General features: G+C 39.2%; 2 protein-coding genes across 2 annotated transcripts in view; both read right to left on the bottom strand.

The window, feature by feature from the left end:
• thsd4 (thrombospondin type 1 domain containing 4) overlaps nt 1–9076 on the bottom strand; it is a 45095-nt gene extending 36019 nt beyond the window's left edge. The window contains exons 1-6 of the mRNA XM_085352148.1: nt 9048–9076; nt 8736–8805; nt 7244–7566; nt 5596–6028; nt 4453–4555; nt 634–770 (exon numbers count right to left, since the gene is read on the bottom strand). Coding sequence (XP_085208274.1) covers nt 634–770; nt 4453–4555; nt 5596–6028; nt 7244–7566; nt 8736–8805; nt 9048–9076 — 1095 coding nt within the window. The remainder of the gene's footprint in view (nt 1–633; nt 771–4452; nt 4556–5595; nt 6029–7243; nt 7567–8735; nt 8806–9047) is intronic.
• A 5368-nt stretch (nt 9077–14444) lies between these two features.
• The window catches only part of lrrc49 (leucine rich repeat containing 49), a 37939-nt gene continuing 25927 nt past the window's right edge, over nt 14445–26456 (bottom strand). Inside the window, exons 14-18 of the mRNA XM_085352136.1 lie at nt 21960–22194; nt 21256–21441; nt 20561–20670; nt 17031–17184; nt 14445–14660 (exon numbers count right to left, since the gene is read on the bottom strand). Coding sequence (XP_085208262.1) covers nt 14445–14660; nt 17031–17184; nt 20561–20670; nt 21256–21441; nt 21960–22194 — 901 coding nt within the window. The remainder of the gene's footprint in view (nt 14661–17030; nt 17185–20560; nt 20671–21255; nt 21442–21959; nt 22195–26456) is intronic.

Below are 26456 nucleotides of genomic sequence, written 5' to 3'. Positions count from 1 at the left end.
TGGGAAAGACACTGGGTTAAAAGAGTAAGGTCAGCACAACCAATTGCAATTGAGCCGTGTTTTAAACACATTTCTTGGAGTTAAACCCTGATCAAACAACAGTCACAGTGAATCCAGCACAATGAATACATACCTAACTATAAGCCCACACAGCAACAGCGTCCTGTTTCCAGTAGGGTAATTTTTTTATTTTTGCTGCTTTGCGTCACAGATACTGTACAGTCATGATTCTTATGCTGTGCTGCCCTCTGGTGCTCAAAGCCATCTTTACACCAGTGCTACCGCCTAAGTGTGTAAAGGTTTACTTATATTATAAATGTTTTACACTCCATCTGTACATTTGAATCACTGCTGCTTTACCCAAAAAAGAGGTCATGAAGAGAAAGTGAAGCTCCACTCTAAGGTCATGAAGGATGCAGCAGAAATGCAGCATGAAAACATACAGAGCTTGATGATGACATATTATGTTTGATACAAGTGAGAACAGTTAGAACAAAATGTTGCCCATCTCAGCAAAGCCCTGCAGGATCTTGTAAATAGATGTAATCATGTAGCATGTAGCATTACAATAAATAATACAAAATCCTTCTCTTTTCTACAGTATGTCAGAAAAAGGGTCAGTGTGTGGCCTACCGTACACTTTCCTGCCACACAGAGAGAAGTTTCATTCTGTCCACATGGCGTCCCGTTGATCACCCTTTCTGACTGTCGCACGTAGAACCTGAACCCTATGGCCCGGCAGTTGAGTTCACACTGCTGCTCAATAGGAACTGTAAACAGATTTAGGTATCATGATATAAAGACATATTTCAAGATATGAAAATATGCTGGTTTCACAATACACACAAACAAAAGTAAATTTAAAAAAAACATCAACACATCACTGATGAATGTGCTGACATCCATCTTTAAATATGTGTAAAAAGTTTTGACACTCTCATTGTGTGAATGAAATAAACGTAGATTTTACCATTAAATTTATTATTTTGTAACTACATGAAATCCAGCTGGATTTAAAGACTGAATCCACATTGAAATAAATTGCATATGCATATATGATACATGGGGAGTAACTGTACTTTGATCATATATTTAAATTTGCTAATCTTTTCAAGCACATATCCTTTTGGACACTTTCCAGGCACCATCCTGACCAGGCATATTAAACTACTGTTTTTGCCTTTTATGGTCATATTCACCAAGTTTTTTAAATCATAAGAGTTGTTATGGTCATTACAATATAATGTTTAAGCGCATCATTTACCAAAACATTAGAGTTCTGTGAAAAAAACAAGTGTTACAGTTTTACCCTGTGGCTGTATTCTGAAAAGAACTAAAACAGCACTGGACTGGCCTTGGCTGCTGTTTTAAAACTAAAAGGACAAATTCTCTCTCTTTAAAATGTTAAACATGTTCTACAAAAAAAGATCTTTAATATTGACAAAGGATTATGTTTGATGCAATAAAAGCTGCAAAGTCTAACCTCTGCTTTCCTTTATTCGTGTGCTTTACCAATTAGATATGCTACAAGCCCAAAAGCCAGGCATTTCTTAAACAGATGTACAAGAGTATGTTTAAGCACTGCTCAAGATGGGTGTCAAATGACCCAGACTTAACCTCGTATGTGTACCTGAGGTTATTTAATCTTTATATCTGTCTTATCCATCAGTTAAGGCCACAGCACACAGACAAGATCTCACAATACACATCTGTTTGACAGGATATTAACTCTGGAGGCTGGTATTTCCATTAGCTCAGACAAATGACAGATAGTCAGTTGTTTTGACTGTTGCCTGGATACTTCAGGTGAGTACGTTAAATGAGTTCGTACGTATGAACATTCATCAGTAAGCCTACGGACAGGTGGCATACCGTAGTCCTTACATCAAGCTACACATCAGTTTAAATACGTCATGGGTCAGGCAGCTGAAGGTGTAACACAGTGTGAACATGCAGTTAACTGTGAAATGTGTGACCTCAGGGTTAGGTGAAGCTACTGACTTTGAGCGGCATTTATTACTTCTTCAACAACACTTTACAGGTATTTAGTCATCTCTGTGTTTTAAACTGAGGTTTAGGTTTGCTTTTTTTTCTTTTTTTTTGCCTGTCCCGTTTGGATCTTTAGCCATCAGAATTGTTGTCTGAAGGCCAAGAAAGATGCCAAGCGGCTTTACTTTACCATTTGGATCATCATGGCCTTGCCATATTGGTCCATATGATTGACCTTTATTGTAATTATGTATTTATTTGATTAGATTTTTGGTTGTTACAGACGGGACAGACATGACTGGCGGATAGGACAGGGAGAAAAAAATGAAAGAAAGAGAGGGAGAGAAAAAAAATAGAGGGGAGAAGAAATGGTGAGAAAGGGGGGGAAGAAAAGAAATGGCCAGCACCTCCTCCCAGCCCCTCAGCCCTGACGGTTCACAGAACAGGGGTGAGTGGAGACCCCAAACCTCCCTCCGCCCGCTCATATGTAGTGTTGCTGGGTGTTGTTCTAAAGTGCATTTAAAACACAGGAGGGCATGGTGCTTCCTGCCAGAGAGCAGCAGGCTCCTCCCGAAAACCCTCAGTGCATTTAAAATTGAGGGTAGGGCACCAGCACCAGAGGTGGGTTTGAATACACAGACCATCCTGTGGATGCTGTATAACGTGTCCACCCCCAAGGCCCTATATGTATGTGTTATGAGAGTATGAGTAATGCAGATGTCTAGGTTGTGGATGGTGTAACACAGTGTGAACATGCAGTTAACTGTGAAATGTATGACCTCAGGGGGTTAGGTGAAGCTACTGACTTTGAGCAGCATTTATTACTTCTTCAACAACACTTTACAGGTATTCAGTCATTTGTGTATGTGACATACATACACAAAAGAAGCAAAAAATAATCCTAATATTGACAGCGCTAAACCCCTGCTTTAGTTTTTACGGGGATTAATTGAGTACTGTCAGTCTCAAAGTCTGAAACGTTTGTCTCTGTCAAGAGATTTCATGGCTCAAGCCTTTTGACTTAATCATGTCGCCCTCAGGATGAACTGTTAGCAGCCTCTCAGCTTTTCATCAAGTGGCATCATTAACTCAAAATTTTTAATAGTAAAAAGTCAGACTTAGGATTAGAATATTTTTTATCTACCTGCAAATTAGGAGAGTGCAAGGGCAAGACCATTACAGTGACGGTAGCCCAAATCAATACTGACTGCAAAATTGACATATGTGAGGAAATTTTTCCCTTTTTGCTCAGTTAAAGACAGTAGAGACACAGTGTCCTTGTTATATGCTATCTGTTATTCTGGGGTAAATATGCATTTAATTCTAAAATAAAGTTAGTATTAATTAAATTTTTGTAGCTCTGGCTCTATATACCACTACAATAGATTTTAAAATCAAATCAGTTATATGACAATGAAGCCATGAGCTTTGAGCTTTATTTCAAGGGGTTTAACAAAAACTCTGCATTAACTGTTTAAGAATTTTATACACATTTTCAGAGGCTAAAAAACTAACTGGACAGGTGACTAACAAACAGTTTCGTGGCCAGGTGAGGCTTTTTTCATTTTATTTTATCGCAAATGTAGGAAACATAATGTCTGACATTGATCCAAAGTTTTCAATTAGTGTTTTATAGGATTCCACTGTAATTTTAAATATGAGGCCCACACAGATGCCAGTGCAAGTGAAGGTGCCATCATGAGATTGAAAGAGCAAAATAAGCCTCAGAGAGAGAACAAAAAACTGTAGGACTAGCCAGATCAAAAATCTGGTATATTGTTAAAAAGAAGGAGTGCTTTGGCCAACTCAGTACTAAAGAACACAATGACCATTATTTTCATGGTTAAGAAAAATTATTTTACAACTAGTCAATTAGTCGATACTGCAAGAGTTTCTCAAGGTAAATAAATGGGATCAGTCACCTGATCTCAATCCAACAGAGTATGCTTTTCAGTTATGAAATATAAAAAAGTAGCAACTGAGGGCAGCTGCAGAAAAGGCCTGGCAAAGAATCTCCAGAAGGGAAACACAGCATTTCATGATGTCCATGGGCTCTAGACCTCAGGTGGTCACTGACTAAAAAGGATTTTCATCCAAGTATTAAAAACAATATATACAATCCTTACAGACAGTCATCTCGTTCTCGTCTCTAACAAAAACTAATATGTCAGGATGTACAATCCTAACATATTAGTTTCCTGCTTATATGTTTTGCATTTTAAAGAGAAAAAAAGTCATACTGCTTGTATATACAATCCTTACAGGTAATACAAAGTTATGTGACAACTCTGAATTAAAGCAGAAACTCTACATTTTGATCATATATCGACTGTCTGATTGACTGTCAACTATGGTGGTGTACAGAGGCAAAACTACAAGAAATTTTGTCTTTGTCCCGCAGATTATGAACCTAACCATATATACAGTTTATGTATGCTCACACTGCTCATAAATGTAACCTACCCTCATTAAAAGGTTCCCACTCGTACAGTCTGCCCATGAAAGGCTGGTTGTTGTAAGATGAACACTGGACAGCCCGGATGTGCCTGCTGGATGGGGGACAGGCCTGTGGAAGGACCAGTGAAATACAAACATGCATTTATTTTCCATGAAAACACCAAGTCCGACAGGTAAATCCCTTTGTAACTACAACCGCGTCTCACTGTCACGCTCTGTAGCCACTGATTTACTGATTGCTACAGTGAGCCTTCACTGTTTTAACTGTTTCCACTCCTCCACTTGTAGCGCTGTCTTTTTAACAAAAGCACTTAGATTCCAAGCATATATGAAGGCTCCAGAGTGAAACCCAACCTCCTTTAAGTCTCCATACATTATATCATTTGTCTAAACAAGACTGGTCTGCTTTACTTTACTTGAATATCTGTCATCACACAACATAGAGATAATGTGCAGAACCAGAGGTTGTTTCAATTCATTTTAATGCACAGAATCAATTCAATAACCTAGAAGATTATCCACATACTCATGCATTTAAGCTGGTGTTAAACTCATGAAGGTGCTGTATGAGTTATTAAGATTATGGGTTTTTCCCTAGTAATTTAAATAAGGTTTAATGTTTGATTCAAACACACAGACAAGTGCAGCTCTCTGGTGAGCTCTGCTATAAAACATCCACTCATAAGTTCAGTATCTCAATCAAAAACTTTACAAAAATAGATTCTGAGATGGTTTTGAAGATTGGTTTCAAGTTTGAGCGGTGGCCATGTGGCTCTGGAAAAGTATAAACTATTCACACCCAAAGCTAATGAGTCCACTACAGTGCAATAAATAGCATAGGCTTTCTAGTTTCTAATTAATATTAGGTGTTCTTGTTCAATTCTTCAACTCAGTCATTGACAATTTGACTAATAAACTCTAAACACATTTGAACCAGGTCTAATTATCCAAATTAAACTGTTATGGTAGTAGAGGACACATCTACTACATGTCTAAACAGTATAGGGCTTCAAAGTTAAAACTAATGGTTTATAATTTGAATGCTAGCTTTTCCTTTGCACACACAAACAAAAGGAGCATTAAAAATAATGAAATCCAGATTACTAACAAACCAGTCTGAGAATACAAACAAAACGCAGACTTGCATACATTACTGTTGCAGATCCTGTAGCGAGCATGCTCCCCAGCACAGAAGGAAGAAGGCAGAGGGTTGTAAGGTCTCACTTGATGCTGCTTAGGATTGGACATGTGGCTGCCTGTATGGTGCTCCTGTTGGACCTCAGCCTTGTTGGCTGAACTAGGCTGGTAAAGGGGAGCCCAGACTTGGTTATTTCTGGGATGCTGTGTCCTGGCATTAATGTCGGGTCTGCTGTAGAGATGGAGATTGCTGGAAGCATTAGGGTTGTTTAACCTGTGGCTACCATGGCCTCTAGCTGTGGGGTGGTGGGAATTAGCTGCAGCAGAGCGTCTGTGTCTGTGTGGGCGAGGGATCTTAGAGCCCTGGCCTGTATCCGTCTGCAGTGAAGTAACATAGGGCGCCCTTCCATAGCCATACTTCCCTGGGATAATGTTTGTTACCCTCCTGAAAACACAAACATATTAACACTTAGTGTGCAAGTGTAGTTATCACTTCATCTCTAGGCTACACATGTCCCTATCGAATACCACAGAACTGAATCCAGTCTGCTACCGTATTTCTACCGACAATGTTTTAAACTTGAATCAATATCTTTTTTTATTGGAAAGGTTTAGGTTTAGCGAAATGCCATCCTTTATTGAAGAAAATGTCAAGGCCCGTCTTCTGAACTACAACTTTTGTGATGCACCAGGATCTCATGGGCAGAATTCTGGGAGCTTTTGTTGTTATTTGGCTCCTTCGATTCCAACTCAAACAACCCCCCATTACTCAGCTGTCAGTGCTATTTGTTTAAAGGCAACCACAACAGGAAGGAGGTCACAAAGCTGCCAAGCACAAGCCGGGCTTTTGATTCCAACCATAAAAGACTAGTTTCCACTGCAGGGCAGTCAGATGTGCCCACAATGATGGCTCCAAACAGTCACTTTTAGGCTGCGCTGCTCAGCATGCAGCACAGCCATACATGACTCACTGAAAAAGCACAGAAGCTGAAATACTTTTATTTAAAAAAGGCTCATTGTGCCTTATAACACATCAACATAGTCGCATAAAATGCATAGATATAGAAATATGAATTGCAATATTTGTTCAAATGTTAAACATTTTGTAATTTTCAGATAAAAAGTTTAGTAGTTTAAGTAGTCGCAGGGTCATGAATTCTGACAGTAACCTGGTCATAAGTCATAGCAGACTGCCCTTTTAACTAGTGTGTGGTTGTGGAAAAGGGGGTAGGGGAGGTTGTATACAGAAGACACAGAGGGGAAAGGATGATGTTCATTTCGTATAATGGTCTTGACCGATAACGTTGCCAAACAGTTATGAGTTGACTGAAATTAAGTAAAACATCCTCATTCACTCCAACATATTTACATAGTGTGTCTAACCATCAGTGTCACAGAGTATGTCACAGTCAAGCAAGATGAAATATGGAAAATAATTTTTGACATTGTACTTTTTGTCAGGATAGCTCAACCTGTGCCAGATGCTACATTAGTCATCTTCCACCATGACACGCTATATGGACTAAAAGCAGTAATTGCTGGGCCCAACTTCTTTTCATTTGCAATGCCCCTGTCTGTTGGGTCAGATTGCTATTGTGCTGGCAATCCTACAATTAATCCCATGTCTCTGTGCAGAATAATATCTGCTAAAAGTGTGTACCTGCGCCCACCAGGCCTGTTCTCCTTCTCTTTTCTCAGCTCTCCACGGCTGCTGCTGTTGTAGGGTCTGACTGTGCTGCGGTGCAGAGGAACTGTAGGCCGAAGAGCTGAAACTATATGGCCTGGTTGATGAGGCTGAACACCAGCCCCTCTGGAGGGGTACTGAGATGGAGCGTACACGGGTAGGCACGGCCTAGTCTGTTCTTGTACTCCTTTTCCACAGGTCCGGGAGCAAGCTGACCAGGGACCCCAGACACCCCAAGATCCCTGAATTTCTCCATGCTCTGCCCTAACTTCCTCGTGGTGCTCTGCCCTCTGAGGAACCTGCATGGAAATGAAACATCAATTAAGGGCATCACAAAGTGCAAAGAAGTGGAAAAGTGCTGCAAGATCTGAATGTCAAAGATTTGTGGAAAGCCTCAGCAAGACTTTAATCTTTAAAGATAATGGCTTTGAATAAAAGCTTACATTGGGGACCTCATCACATCACCACAACTATCCTGCCTCTCTGCCCCCCACCAGTGCTCATGAAATAGACCTCTGTTCATGGGAATAAAGGCCTGATTTGGCTGATTAGTGGGTGTCTGTTTGTGGTCTATCCCCTATTGGCTACCTGTGCTTCTCACTATTGACTGTGTCGCTGTGCCAGGGACATATTAGCAGCGATCACTCTCTGCTCTCTGTTTGAGGAATTTGCCAGCAGGAGTCCTTTTCCAAGCTGCCTTTATCCGCAAAGTTGCGTGGAAATCCTGTCTTTAAGGAGTGCTTTGTCGCCTTTCACAACAACCTCTCTGGGCAAACACATGGCTGTAGTAAAAGCTCAGCTGCCTTTGACTTTTAGTGGATGGAAAGAGAATACAAAAGCAGTAGGGAGAGTTGGCAGGGAGCTTCTTCTGCTGTCAGTCAGCCTGTGCAGCTATTCAGGGAAGCCCTGGACCACCCCTCCGCCTCTTCTGCAGCTTCGGCTTTTGTAACCCAAAGCCACTGTCATCTCTGGGTCACCCAAAGGTCACACAGCTGGACCCCCAGTAGAAACACACGGAGGCAATTCACACACACACCCTTCTTTCTGACAGTTCTGTTGGTCAGCCATCTTCCATTACTTGTGTCTCTGCGGGGGTCAAGAGGTGGATTGCTGACAACTAAAATCAGCCCTCTTTGTTTGGCTAAGGCCGACAGATGTTTTCACTTTCCGTCTCTACAAGTACAGATTATCACCGTGGTCAGGTTACCCCTGGGAATACTCTTATTCACTGTTTTGGGTGGCATTTGGCTGTGCTGGTGAGAAACAATCATGCATGCCATCTTTGGAGATGAGCATTCCTGTCTCTTTTTCCAACCAAGCAATTAGACTAAAAGATAAAACACCAAAAAGAAAAATTCCAGGAAACATTTGATGGAGGTCTACCATCATGAGAATTAGGACATCAAGAAAATCACACATGTTAGAACACTGACATATTTTTTCTAGTAGCTCCATCTCCCATGCTCACCTTTCTGTGGTCTGTTGTGTGCTGGCTGCCCAGGGGATCTGACCAAAGTAACAATAGCAGCATAGACAGTCTGTAGGAACCAGAGAGAAGTAATTACTGGTCATATTTACAGCTTTACTCCAACTGGTTTATTGGCTTACAATATAAATCATGATTTGCTGATACTACTATTGAAATATTGCTGAAATACTGACATACTGTTATTCAGCTTCTATTAAGGATAATCAGAGAATGAGTCAGTCTCACAAAAAATGGGAACACAGACATAAATCTGAGGTTAACCACAAATGAATGCACCCGATATTAACTTACCTGACAGTCCAGACACAGCCTCCTTTCATACTTCCTGGTTTCTTAAAGCTGTACACTTAAATGTAAAAAGAGAAGTTGACATTAGCATGCACCTGAGTGGTGGTGACATTTTCAGCTCTGATGTGAGGCTACAGTCCAGAAGCTTCAGAGAGTTGGATTCTGTCTAATCACGGTCCATCTACAGAACAGACTCAGTTTACCTTTTTAGCTTGGCATATATTCAAAGGAAACGTTGATTCTATCAAAACTGGTACCTTTTTTTCCTACCACTTCACTCTAGAATCCATTTGAAAAAGACTTTTACCCACCTGACCCTGTGATGACCTCTTAACTTCTGGAATCTAAAAACTGCATCACCGCTGACAGCAGGTTTGAGTTGCGGTCAGAGAAAAGCTTTCACCTGTCACCCCTTACCCTATAACCTAGGCCTTCTTTGCACATTTCCTACATGAATTTTATTGACACAAATGAAATGGTCAAAAAGACCTGAGAACTGCCACTTAGCAAACACCGGGAAAACACTGAAAGGTGAATGGGGGTGGTAGATAATTAGTTGTGCTGAATATCATAGAGTTTAACCTCAGAGCACACTTTTGGATAGAATAATGCTTTTTGAAGGTCGCCCAGCAGACAGTAACGTTTGATTAATTACTGCGATTCTTCCCTCAGAACGCAGGACGCCACTTCCCGTAATACACATTCACTTTACTTGCTGTGAGGATTCATTTATTATAGTTAAAGAAAAATAACAAGAAATGATAACAGTATGACAGAAAGGCCTATAGCATCATCTCCACCTACCTGTACTTTTAGTTACTGACGCGTGTATGGTGAAGTTATTTGCTGCCTCACTGTAAGCTCTAAGTAGTAGGTCCTATCAACGCGCAATCCTCATGGTCGAAACATTAATCCAGGTAGAAATGCAGGGCTTCCCTCTAGAAACCTGCTGCTGAGCCATGTAAATCAGTTAATCCGTACCAGAGTTGTGAAACAAATCCAGGCAGAGTGTAAACTCCAGACTCTAATCATCACGGTGACTCCGGTGGTTCTACTTTTACGCACAAAGCCACTGAATGACAGAAAGCTGGAAACTGACACAACCCACAGAATGCGCCCTCTGCTGCGCCCCCTGCCGCTATGACTACGTTGTCTGACTGTGTGTGTTTGTGTCTCGTGTAAATATTGAGGTGTGCGCCTCCTTTCCAATTCCGCGAAAGGTGGTGGTGAGCTTGGATGTATTTATGTGTAAAGTGAGAGGGAAGTGGGGGATTTATGTTCCTCTCCAAAGTCTTTTCGACACTCCTCTCGCCGTGAGCTGCAGGTCCTTAATCAAGTCAAAGCTACTCCCATGTCTCTGACAGAGGTCACAAAAAGGATCTAAGTGCTGAAAAACTGAAATGCTAGTGTATTAGCTGCATTTAGCTTTTGTTCTCTAACACTGCATACATACAACGCCGCAAGGACGCCAGTAACTCATATTTGTGAGGGTTATTTTGAAATACAACTTTCAAAATATTGCTCGAGTCTTTGTAAAACTTGCAATAGTTTTAATCAGCAGCAATTAAAAACAAACTCAATATATAAAATAACAAAACAGCAAAGTTAAAGGGCAGTTTTATCAAAATAATGTTTCCCCTTCTTGCCACAAATAAAATACAGCCAGGACTTATTAGATAATCTAGTTCATGCCTCTGTAACATGATCATTTTTTATCTAACTTCTACAAAATGACATAGAGTCATTGAAGAAACTGTTCTGAAAGAAATGCAATTTGCACAGTTTTGTTTGCATGGATTTATTGTTTGGTCATCCAATAAACCAACTCATAGTGCTATATGTACAGCTTCACCTATACTGTTTCAATACTGGGAAAATGCAGAAAACCACAAAACAGTGAATTTAAACTATAATTCACAAGAATTGTCTTGATTTTTTCCAGGATGTCTCAAAGGAGCAGACTTCATTAAGTGGGATTGGTACTCAGATGCAGCCAAAGCAAATATACAAAAACTGGATAAAAGACTTTTTAGCTAAATGAAAACTGGAGGCATTTTTATATGAGGTAGATCACATGTGGAGTAACATTTGGCTTCAGGCTTGAATCACAGACATTTGCTGTTTTATTTTTGCAGAGTAAAAAAGCTCAGTGTATTGTTCTTTTCAGTCTGTTTATTTAGTTTGAAAAACAGAGCTATGCATAGCAGAGTGGTTTATACCACAGCAGCTTATTATAGCCATCCTTCATAAACATGCAGCCTTTATTATAGAGTATAGCCAACATAATCTACAAATATTGTGAAATCAGTATACCAATATGTCTGTGCAGCCTAAGTCTGTGCATAGAGATCCATCACCAGTGGCACGACTAGTGGCACTAGGTACCACTGCACTGCAGTATGTCTCTTTGCAGTATGGGGAGTAAAGTAAAGGGAGCTTGCCCCCACTGACTTTTCTCACTAGTGCATAGATGCTGAGACTGCTCAGGCATTTAACCTTGAAGTTTTTAAACCTTTCTTAGACAAACAATACTGTTTCAGATGATTGGCTGACAGTCTGTCTAGACAAGATTTAAAGACAGTGGACACTACTGTCTCACACAAGGTGAACATGTACACTGTCTCTGGACAACACTCAAAAAAATTTCATGAATGTGTCTAAAGGGAGCAGTAGAATGACAAGCTATAGTAAAGCACCATCTCCCTTTATTTATTTACATTTTTTTTAAGGGTTAATGTAAGTTGATCTTCGGGGGAAATTTATTTTGCAATCTACATCTAACTCATAATTCTGAAATGCAATTGATTAACTAACAAGTCAAACCACTGTTTCAGATCATTATTTTTTGCAGCACATGGCTCACAATAAACAATACACTTGGTTCATTCCAGCAGAAACTAATAGTTGGTTCTGTGAGGTGGAACGAATTGGCAGCCGGCTCTCCAGACTGCAGAAAAATCTATCAGAGTTGAGCATATCAACACTGCAGCTTCTAAACCAGCTCTTAGGATTTTAGCTTGTCATTCACCCAAACAGAGATTATACAGATAATATTGCATGGGTTTAGTCAACTATTTTATAATAAGTACAATAATGAATTCACTCTCATTTTACTCCCCCTTTTGGGTTTACTGTGACCTTCTACGTGTGTCTACATTATAATTACACCATTACACTCATAAACAGACAACTGTAAGCTTTAAACCACAGCTGAATCAATCAAGCCTGTAGCGTGGAGGTTTAAAGTTGTCTGAGAAATCAGAGGTACACAAAGATGGAAAGAAAGTTAGTCCATTATTTGCATTCTGAAAATGAGATTGTCTTCACAGCCTTGCAGAAATCCTCACACTAGTTTGCCTCTCATTATCCAAGCTCTTCTTGGCTGATGGCCACTGTGCATTGGCAGCTGAGACGTACAGTGCTGCTGTTGTGACAGAAAAAAAGTGCATTGATTTACTGTGAGCAAGGATCCAAGTGCTCAGTTTTCAGGCGTAGATAAAAGCTATTTTGATGATCTACTGTAGCCAGTGCTAACTGAGATAAATTGAAAACCTTATGCTTTAGTCACCCACTTTAAGTATTACAGCTATAGATTACTATCATGTAACCAGACTAATCCTTGCTGCAAACTCAGCAACTCTAATTGAAAAAAGAACTATATATATTTTAATATTCAGACATAATAAAATTGCATTTAATACACATTGCACATTTAATACAAATGTCAGTGTAACGTCCTATGATAAACAAATATGTATTTAATTTGTGCCGCAGATTGATTGACAGTTATTTCTCACCAAGACATATGGAGCACATATTCATGTGTGTAGCTTTCTAGACTGGATGGAGCTCAGGAAATACTAAACTGTCTGGACTTCTCTCCAGCGATGAGACATTGCTCTCATTTTGTGGCTCTGCATCTGTTTGCTGTCACTAGTCACAAAGTTCTGTCAGTCCTTTGGGACTAGACTTTTCTTGCAGTGTTGACACCTGTAGTCTCACAAACTGACAAAATATAACAACAGTGCATTGCTGATAGGCAGCAATGTTGTGCATCAGACGTGTTCAAAGTAAACAAGTTGTCGCTTTCTGATAGCAGACATTTGCACTGAGAGCTTTCCTGTCAAAGCAGAACAATGAGCCTTCATATGAAATCATCATGGGACAGTTGCCCCAAAAACAACACATTATACCGTGTTTCTTTTTATACAACAACTGCGATGTTCTGGTTCTTAGATTTAACTGCTCTATCAGAACAGATGCTGAACTATACTCTGTAGCATGGGCAGAAGATTGTTGTGGGAGAAAAGTAAATATGAATGTCACTCACATTACTTTTTTTTACCAGGAAATAGCCACCGGGCACGGATGTTCTTGCCTTCTTCAAGTCAAATGCCCCAAGAAAGGCACTGATCTCCAGTGAGGTGGATGACATATGACAACACGACCCATCAGCTTGTGTGGGGCTGTTTGACACTCGTGGTGTTACTCCTCTGGCTTGGTGCCATTCCCTGCTGACTGTCAGATTAAATAAGGGTTAAGCATTTTTTGTAGGGTTAAAGAGCAGGTGGTGGGAAACAGGTGAAGCCTCTACACCTTCGGGGACATTCCAGTCTTAGTTCACACTACCTTCCTAGTTTTTGGACCTCCTAGCATGAATGTAGAGCCTCCGCCTTCTGAAATACCAATGGCTTGTGACTGACTTTCAAAGTGAGAATGGCATATTTTAAGAAATGATCTAACTGGATGACCTAGCCCCTTCACTGCAGTAGAAACATTTATCAGAAAAATAATTAGGCATACTATGCAGACAATCTCAGTGTTAATGCAGAATTGTTTAATACTAAGCACAATACAGAAAATCAGTGGTAAACAAAGAAAAGACCTTGTCCTTGTTTGTGCCCTTGCATTTATGCCCCGCAGGAAGAAATGAGAGAGCAATGGATGAGACAGGCTTTAAGACAGAAAAATCATTCTAGTCTCAAGAAAAGAGACACTGGTCATTTTCAGCTGATGATATTAATGGTGTAGAAGGGTCATTCAGATGGATTTTAAAGTGCAGACAATGCTCCCTAGGGGCAACAATGCACATTGAGTCACTAAGTCTCTTTAACATTCTTCAAGTATTATTTACCTTCAAGCTCTGAAGACTCAAACTGTGGGTTTTTAGTGAAAAATCTACATTCAGACAATTTCTTCAGACACCTATAAAATAGTCTACGTACATTTCAAGCAGAAGCTTCCAACAGACTAAGGAAATACACCCTTGTGTTTCCAAATGCATTAAAACTGATAAAGTGATTATGTGTTATCCATTTTGAAATTAAAGGACGAAGATGCCCAAGAAAGCTCTGTCCACGTGTGCATGTATGTTGCCTAACAGTGAACCTTTGGTCCTTTTCACTTGGTCTCAGAGAGCTTTGCCAGGCTGGCTTGGCGGAAGGTCGCTTGGTCCCTCATCTCCAAGACACAGTCTCTCACCATCTCTGCAAACATGGAAGGCCAGAGCTTGTGTAAAGCCTCGCCCTTCAGGTTGGTGTCTGATGCACTTTGGACCAACTCCTGTAGGTACTGCTCTACCATAGTAGCACGCTCTGACGACTCCACACTGCCCTCCTGTGAAAGGAAAGAGAGCTCATTGTTGTTGATTCTGTTTTTCTATGGCATGGGAACATGTGAAACCATTGAGATTGTCTATTTTCTCTATGAACTGCTCACAATGGGCTGAAAAATATAATAAGTACACAAACTTCAGATAATAACACACAGACAGTAATAATCCTACATGTCTTTATTAAACACACCCATAATACAATCATAGTGCAAAAGTGAAACCTTAGATTCTTAGTTCACAAGGAAAATTTGCACTATTCGGATCGGATCAATTCTAATGATCTCTGGTGCAAAAAGCTTTCTTGACACTTTCTACTGCTGCAACACCCAACATCTACTAAGCTTTGTTTCAAGGACAGCTAACGACATATTATCCTGTAAGACACGTTAATAAAAGATGGGAAGTCTAGAAAAACAAAGCAGCTTATAAATGACAAAAAGTTGTTTTGTTTTTTCCTTTAAAGTTATCAAAATTTACCTGGCCTTGTGCGAAAAAAGCTATTGCTCAAAAAACTGTTTGGCTCAAAAAACGAATTCAAAAACAAATTTAAGGTTTTGGAGTGCCTGAATCACAGTCCACACTTAAATCCTACTGACACACTTTGACATGAACTTAAACAGGCCACTCATGCTTGAAAACCCTTCAATGTGGTTGAATTGAAACAATTCTGCAAAGACGAGTTGGCAAAAATTCCTCCACAGTTTTTTTTTCACATGGAGGTAGGTAGGTTTGGATAACTTTTTTCCCCTCAATAAATGAAATCATCTCGTAAAAGTGCACTTTATATTTTCTGGAATCATCTTTGTCTAACATTAAAATGTGCATAATGATCTGAAACATGTAATTGTGACAAATTTTCAAAAAAGGAAAAAATCACTAAGAGGGCAAATTCTTTTTCACAGCACTGTGGTTGAGCAGACAACTAATATGCCGAAGGCTATGCTTCTCTCTGCTGTGCCCTGTGTTTGAGTCTACTTCAGAGTATTTCCTGCAAGCCACTCTCACTCTCTCTCTTCATTTTACGGTCTACCCTACACTGTGTGTAATAAAGATCTTTCTTCATTGAGCATGCCATGCTTCACTGTTGGAGATGTTAAGATGATAGTTTACTCCCATTCCTCTATTCCACTAAGCTGTTTCTTGAGTCAACATTCAAATGATTTCCATACTTATTTAAACATACGTATAGACTGTGAACAGAACAACATAATTTGCATGTTTGCGTTACAAATTCTAATACATTTGGTTTGTTCATTTTTCTATCTTATAAATACATTTGTTTTTCAAACAGAAATGATAGGAGTGTCTTAGATTAGTGGAAACAGAGGTCTTACATATCGCAGTACGCTTTTGTTAAACATACAACTAAATTATAAAGTCAATGCTGGCGTTGATGTTATAATGAAATTGGGTAAAAAGCCTTTATCTAACTTTAAAAGAGAGGTGAAAGAGGTGACCTGAACATGGGGCAGAAAAGCAAGAGTACTGTCATGCCAAAACAGGTACTGGTGCCTGATCTGCACAAACATGTCAGATGCTCCACTCTGTCCTCAGTAAAAGGAGGTTAAATTGCACCCAAATAAAGCAGGATGAAACTGCATTAGTGCAAGTGCCAGTTACTAAGAGGCTACAGTAGCTAGAGGCTTAGGCTTCTCCAATGTGCTGTTATCCCAAGTTCACTGTATTTATTGTTGCTGAATTTAAGAGAAAATAGAAATTTGAGTAATATTAAGTAATCCCAAGTGGAACCATGTTAACTATATCTGGTTGAGGAAAGTAATTTTAAGATTTCAGAAATTGCTGTTTTTTCTTCGGCTTATAATGTGTGTTTTATAAGCTATGCCATCCAATGCAAAGTTTCTGCAAAGCAACACTGGTGGTATTAGTTGCACTTGTTAGTGAAACCTTTAGCAATGATGATGATAAAACAGCATGCACAATATCTTTTATTGCTATAATAGTTGAAAACCAACTTTCAGTCCATCTCACCCATACTGCTCACTCCTGCTTTATCTGACTTAATCAATGCCATAACTGTTGCAACAGAGGCCTGCTTTGTTCTCTGAATATAAATGACTGCAGATCAAGAAACAAGTTTCACAGTACAGTAGTCCTGCATGAATTAGAAAGGACTGATTCTGTCAGTCCTTTGGGACTAGACTTTTCTTGCAGTGTTGACACCTGTAGTCTCACAAACTGACAAAATATAACAACAACTCAAATACTGATTCCTGTTCGATGGTGCATTAATGACCTGTGTGTTATTTGTATGAATGACACCAGAAGCTGACTCCTGTTCAAGTCATTGTTTGTATTTTCTCTTAACCTCTTTTGAAGATGAAGTACAGTCAGCACTATAAATAAGAACTAACCTCAGGGCTCTCTGCACTGCAGTCTCTGCTTGGATAGTTAAACAACGCTCTGCTCAGGCCTTCTCCCAGGAGTTTCCCATTATCACGCAGCTCCTCTGGACTGAGTCCTGCCCGCCGGCCACGCCCCTCCAACAGGAACTGCAACTGCCGCTTCCTTCAGGGTGAAGAAAGACAAGAAAGAAGAGTAAGTCAGATATAGACTGAAAAAACACAAAGACACCTGGGGAGAAACAGTGGCTGCAAGTGAGTGGCACCACTATAATAAAGGCATGTTTTTGTATCCATCAAATGGCACTATCTCAACTTAATACTGTGAAAACAGTTTCTTGAGAAATAAGGGAAAGGGCTCACTTAAGAAGTCGTCAGAAATGACAGCATTTAAACAAACACTGACAGTTCAGAAAGGTCAGTAACACTCAGATACTTTGAACAAAAAAACACCATAATGGATTAAATCCAAGAAAACAGGCAAACAATATGTAAAATGTTAATAGTCTTTTTGAACTATTTCCATGAATATTTTAATGTCTTTAACACAGAGAAGTACAATACACTTATTAAAGCAGTACAGCGCTCTAACATAAACTACATCAAATGTTGCTGTCTATCAAAAGTAAATGTCATGTGATACACTACTGCACCAACATGTACCACAGGTCAGTGCCAGGATGCTGAAACTGTCTTTTCAGAGGAAGCTGGAGGCAAACATTCCTTTTAAGATAAGACAGTTTGTAGAGTGTGTGAATGCATGTGTATGCCAAAACACATCAGTGTGTGTCATTCACACATTATAATGACTAACACAATAATACAGATACGTGGAAGTTAGATCTGATAAAAAATTTAAAAAAAAACTTGAAACAACACCTTGGGTTTGATATATGATCCCACAGTTTCAGCCTGAATTTTACAAACACAATGCAGATGGCATCTGTTTAATGCTGAGGAATTTAGTTGTATTTTGTCCATCAGAGACCTTAAGCAATATAGCAAGCATGCCCAGTTACAGCATTAGTTTCCCTTTGATGTCTTCACCACTCAGACTGAAGTTAAAGAACCCTGACAGGTGTGGGTGGGGGAGGTAACTTAACTTAACCTAACTGATTAAAGGTAGATAGATCAATAAATGGGCCATTCTCTCTCTCAGCTTGTTCACAGTGCATCAGTTCTTTATTACTATATTTTATACTTTATATTACTATACTCTATACTTTATTACGATATTCTATTATCTTTATTACTTATCCAGATAAATGACATTATAACTCTCTTTTTCAAGAAATGGCCACGAGGATATTACAACCATTATAAACGCATACAAACACAAATACAACTGTCACACACTACAAATGAGTGAAAATGAACAGTTGTTGAAAGCAGAGAATACACACTACTGAATCTTGCACATGTAACTTTATACTGAGAGGAAGTATGAAATATGCTTAATGCAGGTATAACACATGTTATATGAGAAGGAGAAGCAAGGGACAGAGAGAGGACATTAGCATTTTATAAATGATTTTATAAATGAAAAAAATATATATTATTGATTGGTGATAGCAATCTCTGTTCTGGTCCATTAAAGGACTATTCACATCTATTACAGGAAAGACAAGAAGCACAGATTTTGTATGAAATTAAGGCAATTAAATGATTAGATAAGTAAGCGATGACTATAGACTGACTCAATGCCAAATTTTAGAGGAGCTCGTGTGCACAGAAAAATCAGATAGCTAATATATGCAATATAAACAGCATCACATGTGTTTCCAGTGTCAGCTCCTTATGATGCAAAACAAAGTGTGATAAACTGAAAGTGTTTATTATAATGAGATCATAAATTCCATAGTGTAGGATGATGTGGGTTTTTTGGGTTTTTTTACTAGAACGCCTGTGGCGCACAGATAAACGCAGTCTGAATGCATACCTTTGCCACGGCTACAAATGCTGCATGAATTGAGTCCCTGGATCCAGAGGCATATCTGACTACATAAAAAAATTATGTACAATAATTTTTAGTATTTCTATTAGCTATTTATTTTTTGCAAAATGTGATGCACATGATTTTTTTGCCATATCTTGCAGGTCAAATCAGTCCATAACTTTTAAAATCATTTTGCAAAGAAACCCATCAAAACATCTTACTGATAAAGGCACTGATGCAGAGTTATGCAGCCATCCATAACTCTGCATCGAGGAGACGCTGCAGTGACAGAATCCCAGTGGGGACAAATCCTGAAATGCGCAGAATGCCTAAACTTACTGACCATGCAGGAACTTAATTCCTCACTAGTGTTTAAGGTAACTCTTCTAAACAAAATAGGCATAACAAGAGCTCAGCATTAATTTACCATCTTTTAATACTGTTTGCTCACTCATAATCCCTGTTTCCAGTAATTTCTTTTTTATTATTATTCATGCTGGGAAACTAAAACCACATTTTATGTGAGAAACAATCTACAGCAGTTTTCAGATTTTTTTAAAATAAGTGAGTCAGATGGATACAAATTATTCAAGATCCTGCATGCGGATAACAGTGAGTAAGATTTCTGCACTGATATGAAATTAATCTTTGGCCTTGGGCTGTTGTGTGTTATATATTCATAACAGACTCCATGAAGCAGAGGTGAGATACAAAGGATACAAAGGCAGTTGAAATTGAGTTCTAGGTTGTTTAAAATAAATTTGTTTACATTTTATTCAACGTGCATTAGTGTGCCCATCTCCTGATGGCTGTTTCCAGCAGGATAGTGTCACAAAGCTCAAATCGTGTCAAACTGGTTTCTTGAAGATGACAATGAGCTCACTGTACTCAAATAACTTACACAGTCACCAGATCTCAATCCAGTAGAACCAGATCCAGTAGAGATTTTCAATCTTTTTCAATCTTTTTTTTTTCAATCTTTTTCAATAAATGTTTCCTGTCAATATAACTAAAATCTATGAGGAATGTTTCCTTTGTGATCTGTGCAATCAAAAATTAAGGCAGTTCTGATGCCAACATGGGGTAAAACCTGTTACAGGCAAGAGGTATTCAATTATCTGGGAAGTATATAATCCTTAATTTATTTATTATCCAGGTAGATATCACTGAGTTCAAAAAATGTCTTTACAAGAAATCTGGCCAAAGTAGTCTTGTGCGTGACAAGCAGATTTATTTTCCTTGTTAGGATGTTTTTTAATTGACCCTGAGAGACAGACCTCAAGAGTTTTTTGGCTGGGGAGAGAAAGGAATGTTTGTGTCTAAATGCCAAGTACCCACCCTTATCCTGAGACACATAGTCTAATTCCCCTGGCTCCTCAGTGCCAGGCTCTGTCTCACTGTTACTCACACTCATATACCCACAAAACGCTATGCACAGGCATGTACACACATGTACAGAAGCCTACATCTGACACACATTTAAGGATCCACACATTTCTGACATACTTAAACAAACAATCTACATGGTCCAAGACACAGCACACACCTGCCATTAATCTGTAGTTAATGCTATGTTATGGTTAAACATCTGGAATCAAGTTCTCACCTGGACTCCTCAAGCAGCAGAAGGAGCCGGCAACGTGGAGTTTCGGTGGCTGCTATATGGCCCAGTGTTCCAAATACACGTTCTGCAGCGATAACGTCGTTCATGGTCACCTAAGGTGAATACACAAAGCACATACATACACACAGCACAATATATTTCAGTGACAAGCTTTTTCATGTATTTCCCAATACGAAATGAAGATTTACAACTTTATTCATGGCTTCGGCTTAGCAAAAAGGTTTGATACCATTTAACAGATGCAAGATAGGATAAGACATGAAAGTGGCAGCTAACACAGAGACAAGACCTTTGATAAAGGTCATTTATCAAATCAAGTCTAAAATGGGATCTAATGTAGAGGCAATATCCTCAGGTACAGCATTCCAGGAGACACAGACCTATAATTTATAATTGTATCTATGAAGCACCTTGAGGCGACTTTTGTTGTGATTTGGCGCTATATAAATAAAATTGAATTGAATTGAATTGAATTCATTTAGGGCTGGCAACAGTAAATTAATGGTTTGACATGTTTTAATTAATTAATTGCCCCTCTGTGAATCGCCACCTTATCATGGTGGAGGGATGCATGTGTCCGAGGGATTCCATGGACCATGTTGTCAGGGGGCTTTTGCCAAAATATCTCACTATCTATAAGCACCAGGAATGTGTTAACAGACCAAGCTAATCCTCACCTCCTGGCCATTTATCCTCTGCAGGTTGAAGTGGTGAAGACGATAGATGACAAAGGAGCGCCAAAGAGTCAAACTGACCACTGGGTTGCCGTCTGGGTGTATGGTCAGCTGGTCTAGGCGCCTCACCTGAGCCAGGGCTGCCAGCTGCGGCAGACGGCTGATGTTGGTTTCCAGGAATATCATATGCTACCGAAAAGAAACAAAAGTTGGTACGTGTTAAAGCAATAAGTAGTTGTTTATATCAATAACTCACTAAATTCAACTAGGACTTAAAAGATTGGCCTTTGGCAAAAAGGGTTTAAAAGATATATACAATATATTAAAATATTAAATGATGTGATTTTTTTATACTGCCTTAATTTACACTGCCTCAACAATATACCTGTGAGGCAGCTATAAGTATAAATTATGAGCCCTACCACTGACTATTAAATTTATTTGTCTATTGTATATTGGGTTAATGTGGCGCTCTACAAGATACATTACTAAAGGTTCAGGGACAATAACTATGTACTATGATCTGGCAAATAGCCACTAGCCAAGACCGTCTTTTGGTGTCATGTCATGGAACTTTGGTGAGTAAGGTAAATAAAAAATGCATTGAGCGTATTCCTTCCTTCCTTCCTTCCTTCCGTATTCCTTCCTGATTAATTAATTAATTAAGTCATCACAGCTGCACAGCTAATAATATAACATGGCCTCACCGACAGATTTGGGAACTTGACTCTTATTCGTGGCAGTGTTGGTACTATGGCATCAAAGTTGATGTAGCGGAAGGTTATTACAGTGACAGCACCAGCAGTCTGAACACCCCAGCCCCTCTCCAGGGCCTCCAGGGCTCCAAGTCCAAATAAACGCAGGGTGTCTCCATCCAGCTCTGCCAGGTGACTGTCAGACAAGGACAAGCTTTGAACACTGCCACTCCCTGCCTCCACAAGCCTGCAAATTACATACAAACACACACGAAAACACTCCTTAAGTTAATTTTCTGATACTAAATGCGCAAATTGTGGGGGGTTTTTTGTGAAACTTGAAGAATGTCTTCATGAAAAAAGTGTATGCTACATTTGCTTGAAAATTCAGGCATTGTTGCTAAGAGAAGTGGAACACAAGAGAACACTCACTGGTCTAGTCAATGTCCTGTTTGTGCTGCCCAATTACTTTCTATACTCCTAGACAACAGTTGAAGTGCCCTTCTCTGATAAGAGAGTCGTGAGAGTAGAGAATCTTGGCGAGTCTCAAGGAGACATAATCTCCGTCTGGGTCTGCTGACACTCAAGGGACTTTTCAGCATAGCAGGGCATCAGATGGCTACTGGCTCCACCCTTCAACAGTGATCATCCTGACTTCAGGCCGCCAATAGACAAATCACCCCTATTCATGTTTCATATCCTCTTGACAACATGCAACAGAAAGCCAAAGTACTTTTAAGATTAATCCCTTGATTACTGAAGTCTAATCCAAGATTACACAGAGACCAAACTTTAGAAAGTGTGAGTTTGAGTTGTGACCTTAGATAGGTTTTAAATAGATAGTCAGGGGCACAAAATATAATGTGAACAAAAAGAGTATATTTAGTTTTCCATAATGAGGCTGCAGAGGTGTGGACTCGAGTCACATGACTTGGACTCGAGTCAGACTCGAGTCATTAATTTTATGACTTTAGACTTGACTTGAAAAAATGTTCTAAGACTTGTGACTTGACTTGGACTTTTACACCAATGACTTGGGACTTGAATTGGACTTGAACCGGTTTACTTGAAAAGACTTGATATTTTACCCCAAATATAAAATTTAACATGCATATTATATAGAGATTGAAAATGTGACGTCATTCACGGGTAGAACCGCAAAGGATTCTGGGAACTCGTGGCAAGCGGTACTAGCGCACGCAGGCTTTCAATTAAAATCAGTTATACAGCGATAAAAAGAAACACAAAAATGTCAAGAAGCCGTTGTATTATTAACTGCAATAGCCGGTCGCATGACAGCCACGGGAAGCCGACGGGTAAAGAGATCGGTTGTTATCGGATTATGTCGTTGAAGAGAAATTGTTCAATCCATGTTTCCGAAGTAACAAGGACGCGAAGGATGGCCTGGATTGCAGCCATTCAAAGATCAAATATAACGTCCCAGAACACTCCAGCTCACAGGTTAGTCTGCTCCAAGCAGTGTTGGGGAGTAACGGAATACATGTACCGCCGTTACGTATTTAAAATACAAAATATGAGTAACTGTATTCCGTTACAGTTACCGTTTAAAAAGGTGGTATTCAGAATACAGTTACTTTGTTGAAATAAATGGATTACACTGCGGTACTTTCCTGTTTCATATTGTCGCGGGTCAGGACTGTTTGGGTTTTGTTTGACAGCTACGTTCTGTTGTTCCAGGCGGCAGCGTTACGGTTGCCATGGTTACAGGGCGACGCTCTCTCTCTCTGCGACTGTGTGTTTCCTGGGTGAGAGAGCGCCTTTTCGTTGTTGTTGTCGTTGTTGTTGTGCTAAGCTAACAGGCAGAATGCTACAAGCATAGCTCTAAAGAATGTAGCATCATGGGCAGTGTAGTCCGTGCTGCAGGGAGAATGGACTGCCATACACGTTATGGGTCTGTGAGCGCGAGGAGGGAGAAAAAGGGGAGTGGAAAGGTACGAGTTGTCATCGAGGAAAAACGGGAGCTGGAAGCATGTAAATATAATAATAACCACTTCAGCCAAGAAGAGTGCCTGACGAGCCCAGTTGTAAGTAAGCTATTAAGACTCGACTGTACACCGTGTTCGTGTTTTCCTCCGAAAACAATAAGTTCTGTTGGAGCAGTCTTTCAACGCCTCTCTCTGTCTCTCGCAAGAAAAGTTGACCCAGACAACAAAGTAAAGCTAGTTTTCGGCTACAAGCCGACAGGGACCCCGCCGCATTAGTCAGAGGTCCCTTTACTACAGCTCGGAGTCGCGGACCTTCAGTAATAATAATAAATCACACAGCAATAGTACATTCACGTTGTTGTAAAAAGCATGATAATATATTAAGTAATCCAAAGTATTCAGAATACGTTACTGTCATTGAGTAACGTAACGGAATACGTTACAGAATACATTTTGGGGCATGTATTCTGTATTCTGTAATGGAATACATTTTAAAAGTAACCTTCCCAACACTGGCTCCAAGCATTTACACGAAGGTCAGTGTTTTTTAGTAGTTAATACGTCATTTTTCTTAACATAATTAGTGATATAGGTTACAAGCAAGTCTGGCGCTGAACAGAAATTGTCGCGCTATGCTCCTTTATTTATTGTGCATAAATAGTGAATTGTCCTGACACGATATTGCGTTTCGCTTCTGTTATTATGGTACATTGACAAAAACATATACTTTTATTCACAGGATAAAACAGGTTTTTTGTATCACTAATTGCCCAGTACGATTACAGCATACAATATTATTGTCACTGCTACATTTCTGTGATGGGTACCAGAAATTATTTCCACTACTAATTAATTACCGTTGAGCTCAAAGGTCCTATTAATAAACGGTTAAGGAATGTGTATTTATGACGACAATTTGTGAGACTGGTAAACTTATGATACGTACGATGGTCTTTCGTTCTACACGGTGCATTTCAAGGTCCTGTACCCATCCGTCGGTAAACTGTACCTGGGCTTGTTGCAGTGACCTGAAGTTACTAAACTTCATGAGTGTATGCACTCACTCCAAGAACCGTATGATTATAAATATGCATATAAATATGCTACGATGAGATAGCTGACTTCATCTAACTAGCAAATGTTGTCCAGGCTACGTTGGTGATACAGTTTTTTTTAATGTGTATGATATTTTTGTCATGCGATTTTAAAACTGGTCCTACAACCGCATCCAAGAATAACATGCAGCTTATCTCAGAACTGTCGGTGAAAATTATTCTTGGAGCTAGGTTTAATTGAGCTGCATTTTAAAGAGGTGCAATTTCACAATTTGTGTATATTTTCTAAGTTCACTATTTTGTCATGTGTTGAGAAAAACACAGATTTAAAAATTACATGGTCTAATATTTACATTTAGCATAACTGCAACATTATTTTTTCGTTTTTTTTTTTTTTAAGACTCGAAAGGACTTGAAATTCAAAATTTCAGACTTGTGACTTGACTCGGACTTTTACACCAGTGACTTGAGACTCAACTCTGACTTGCCTGACATTACTTGAGACTTGACTTGAGACTTGCAAAACAATGACTTGGTCCCACCTCTGTGAGGCTGTCTCATATATACGGCTTGTTTAAAAAGTCACCATTTTTGGAGAGTGGCCCTCAAACAAAAGCTTTTTCTATAGCCCCGAGTAGGTGCAGTTTCCTCTCCTAGGTTGAAAAAAGGTTGCCATAGATTTTTAAAAACCAAACAAGTACTGTCAATGAATAATTGAACTAAATCAGTAACATGCCTTTTTAAAATGAGCAGTTTGCTACAGGAAGTGTTGTGTCTCAACTAGATTGACAAGCTTGACCAAGTAAAGGAAATGCAAACAAAAACAGGTTTGCACATTTTTGTGTGTATTAGTGTGTAATTTCATACTTTCAAAATCTGTAACGTGTTTACTCTTTGGACAGAAATATTGGTATTAGTATTTTATTTTTTTGTGAATCTGCAGTTTGTTGTCTCAATCTATTAACCACTGGTCTAAAAGCTGTTAAAACTAATAAACAGTAAGCAAATTGGAAGAAATTAAAATCATAAAGTCCATGTGTTGTCTACAAATTTCATACTTACAGAATTCATATGCTGATTAATTAACTGTGTAGCCACACAAATAAGATGAAAAAAATGAGACAGAACTACTACATGTTCCACTAATTATATTAAAAAGTGAAGACAGTGAGAATGATTATATAAGATTATCAGAGTGTCATAGTGAAACCTTATAGTTATCAATATAACATGTTCAGCCTGCTAGGGGAATAAGTGACACAACTGACTGACAATGTGCTTCTCATCAGGTGATGGATTGATCTTGGTGATGGATTTATTTTTGTGTTAATGTACAGTCGTAAATAAATACAGTAGTCTACATAAGACTTCTGTGAGTTAAACACAGTTTAATTAGTGTTAAAAATAAGCTCACTTGCTTCAAATTATGCTTTCCAGTAATCACAACAAATCAGGCACTGTGTCATTTCAGGCCGGAAATATATATATATATATATATATATATATAT

Source organism: Diplotaxodon limnothrissa, linkage group LG1 (genome assembly GCF_057381915.1).
Source record: "Diplotaxodon limnothrissa isolate DT_005_m linkage group LG1, D_limnothrissa_male_GT1.1, whole genome shotgun sequence".
NCBI lineage: Eukaryota > Metazoa > Chordata > Actinopteri > Cichliformes > Cichlidae > Diplotaxodon > Diplotaxodon limnothrissa.
Note: the sequence above shows the minus strand (reverse complement) of the source record. Positions and strands in the feature narration are given on the sequence as shown.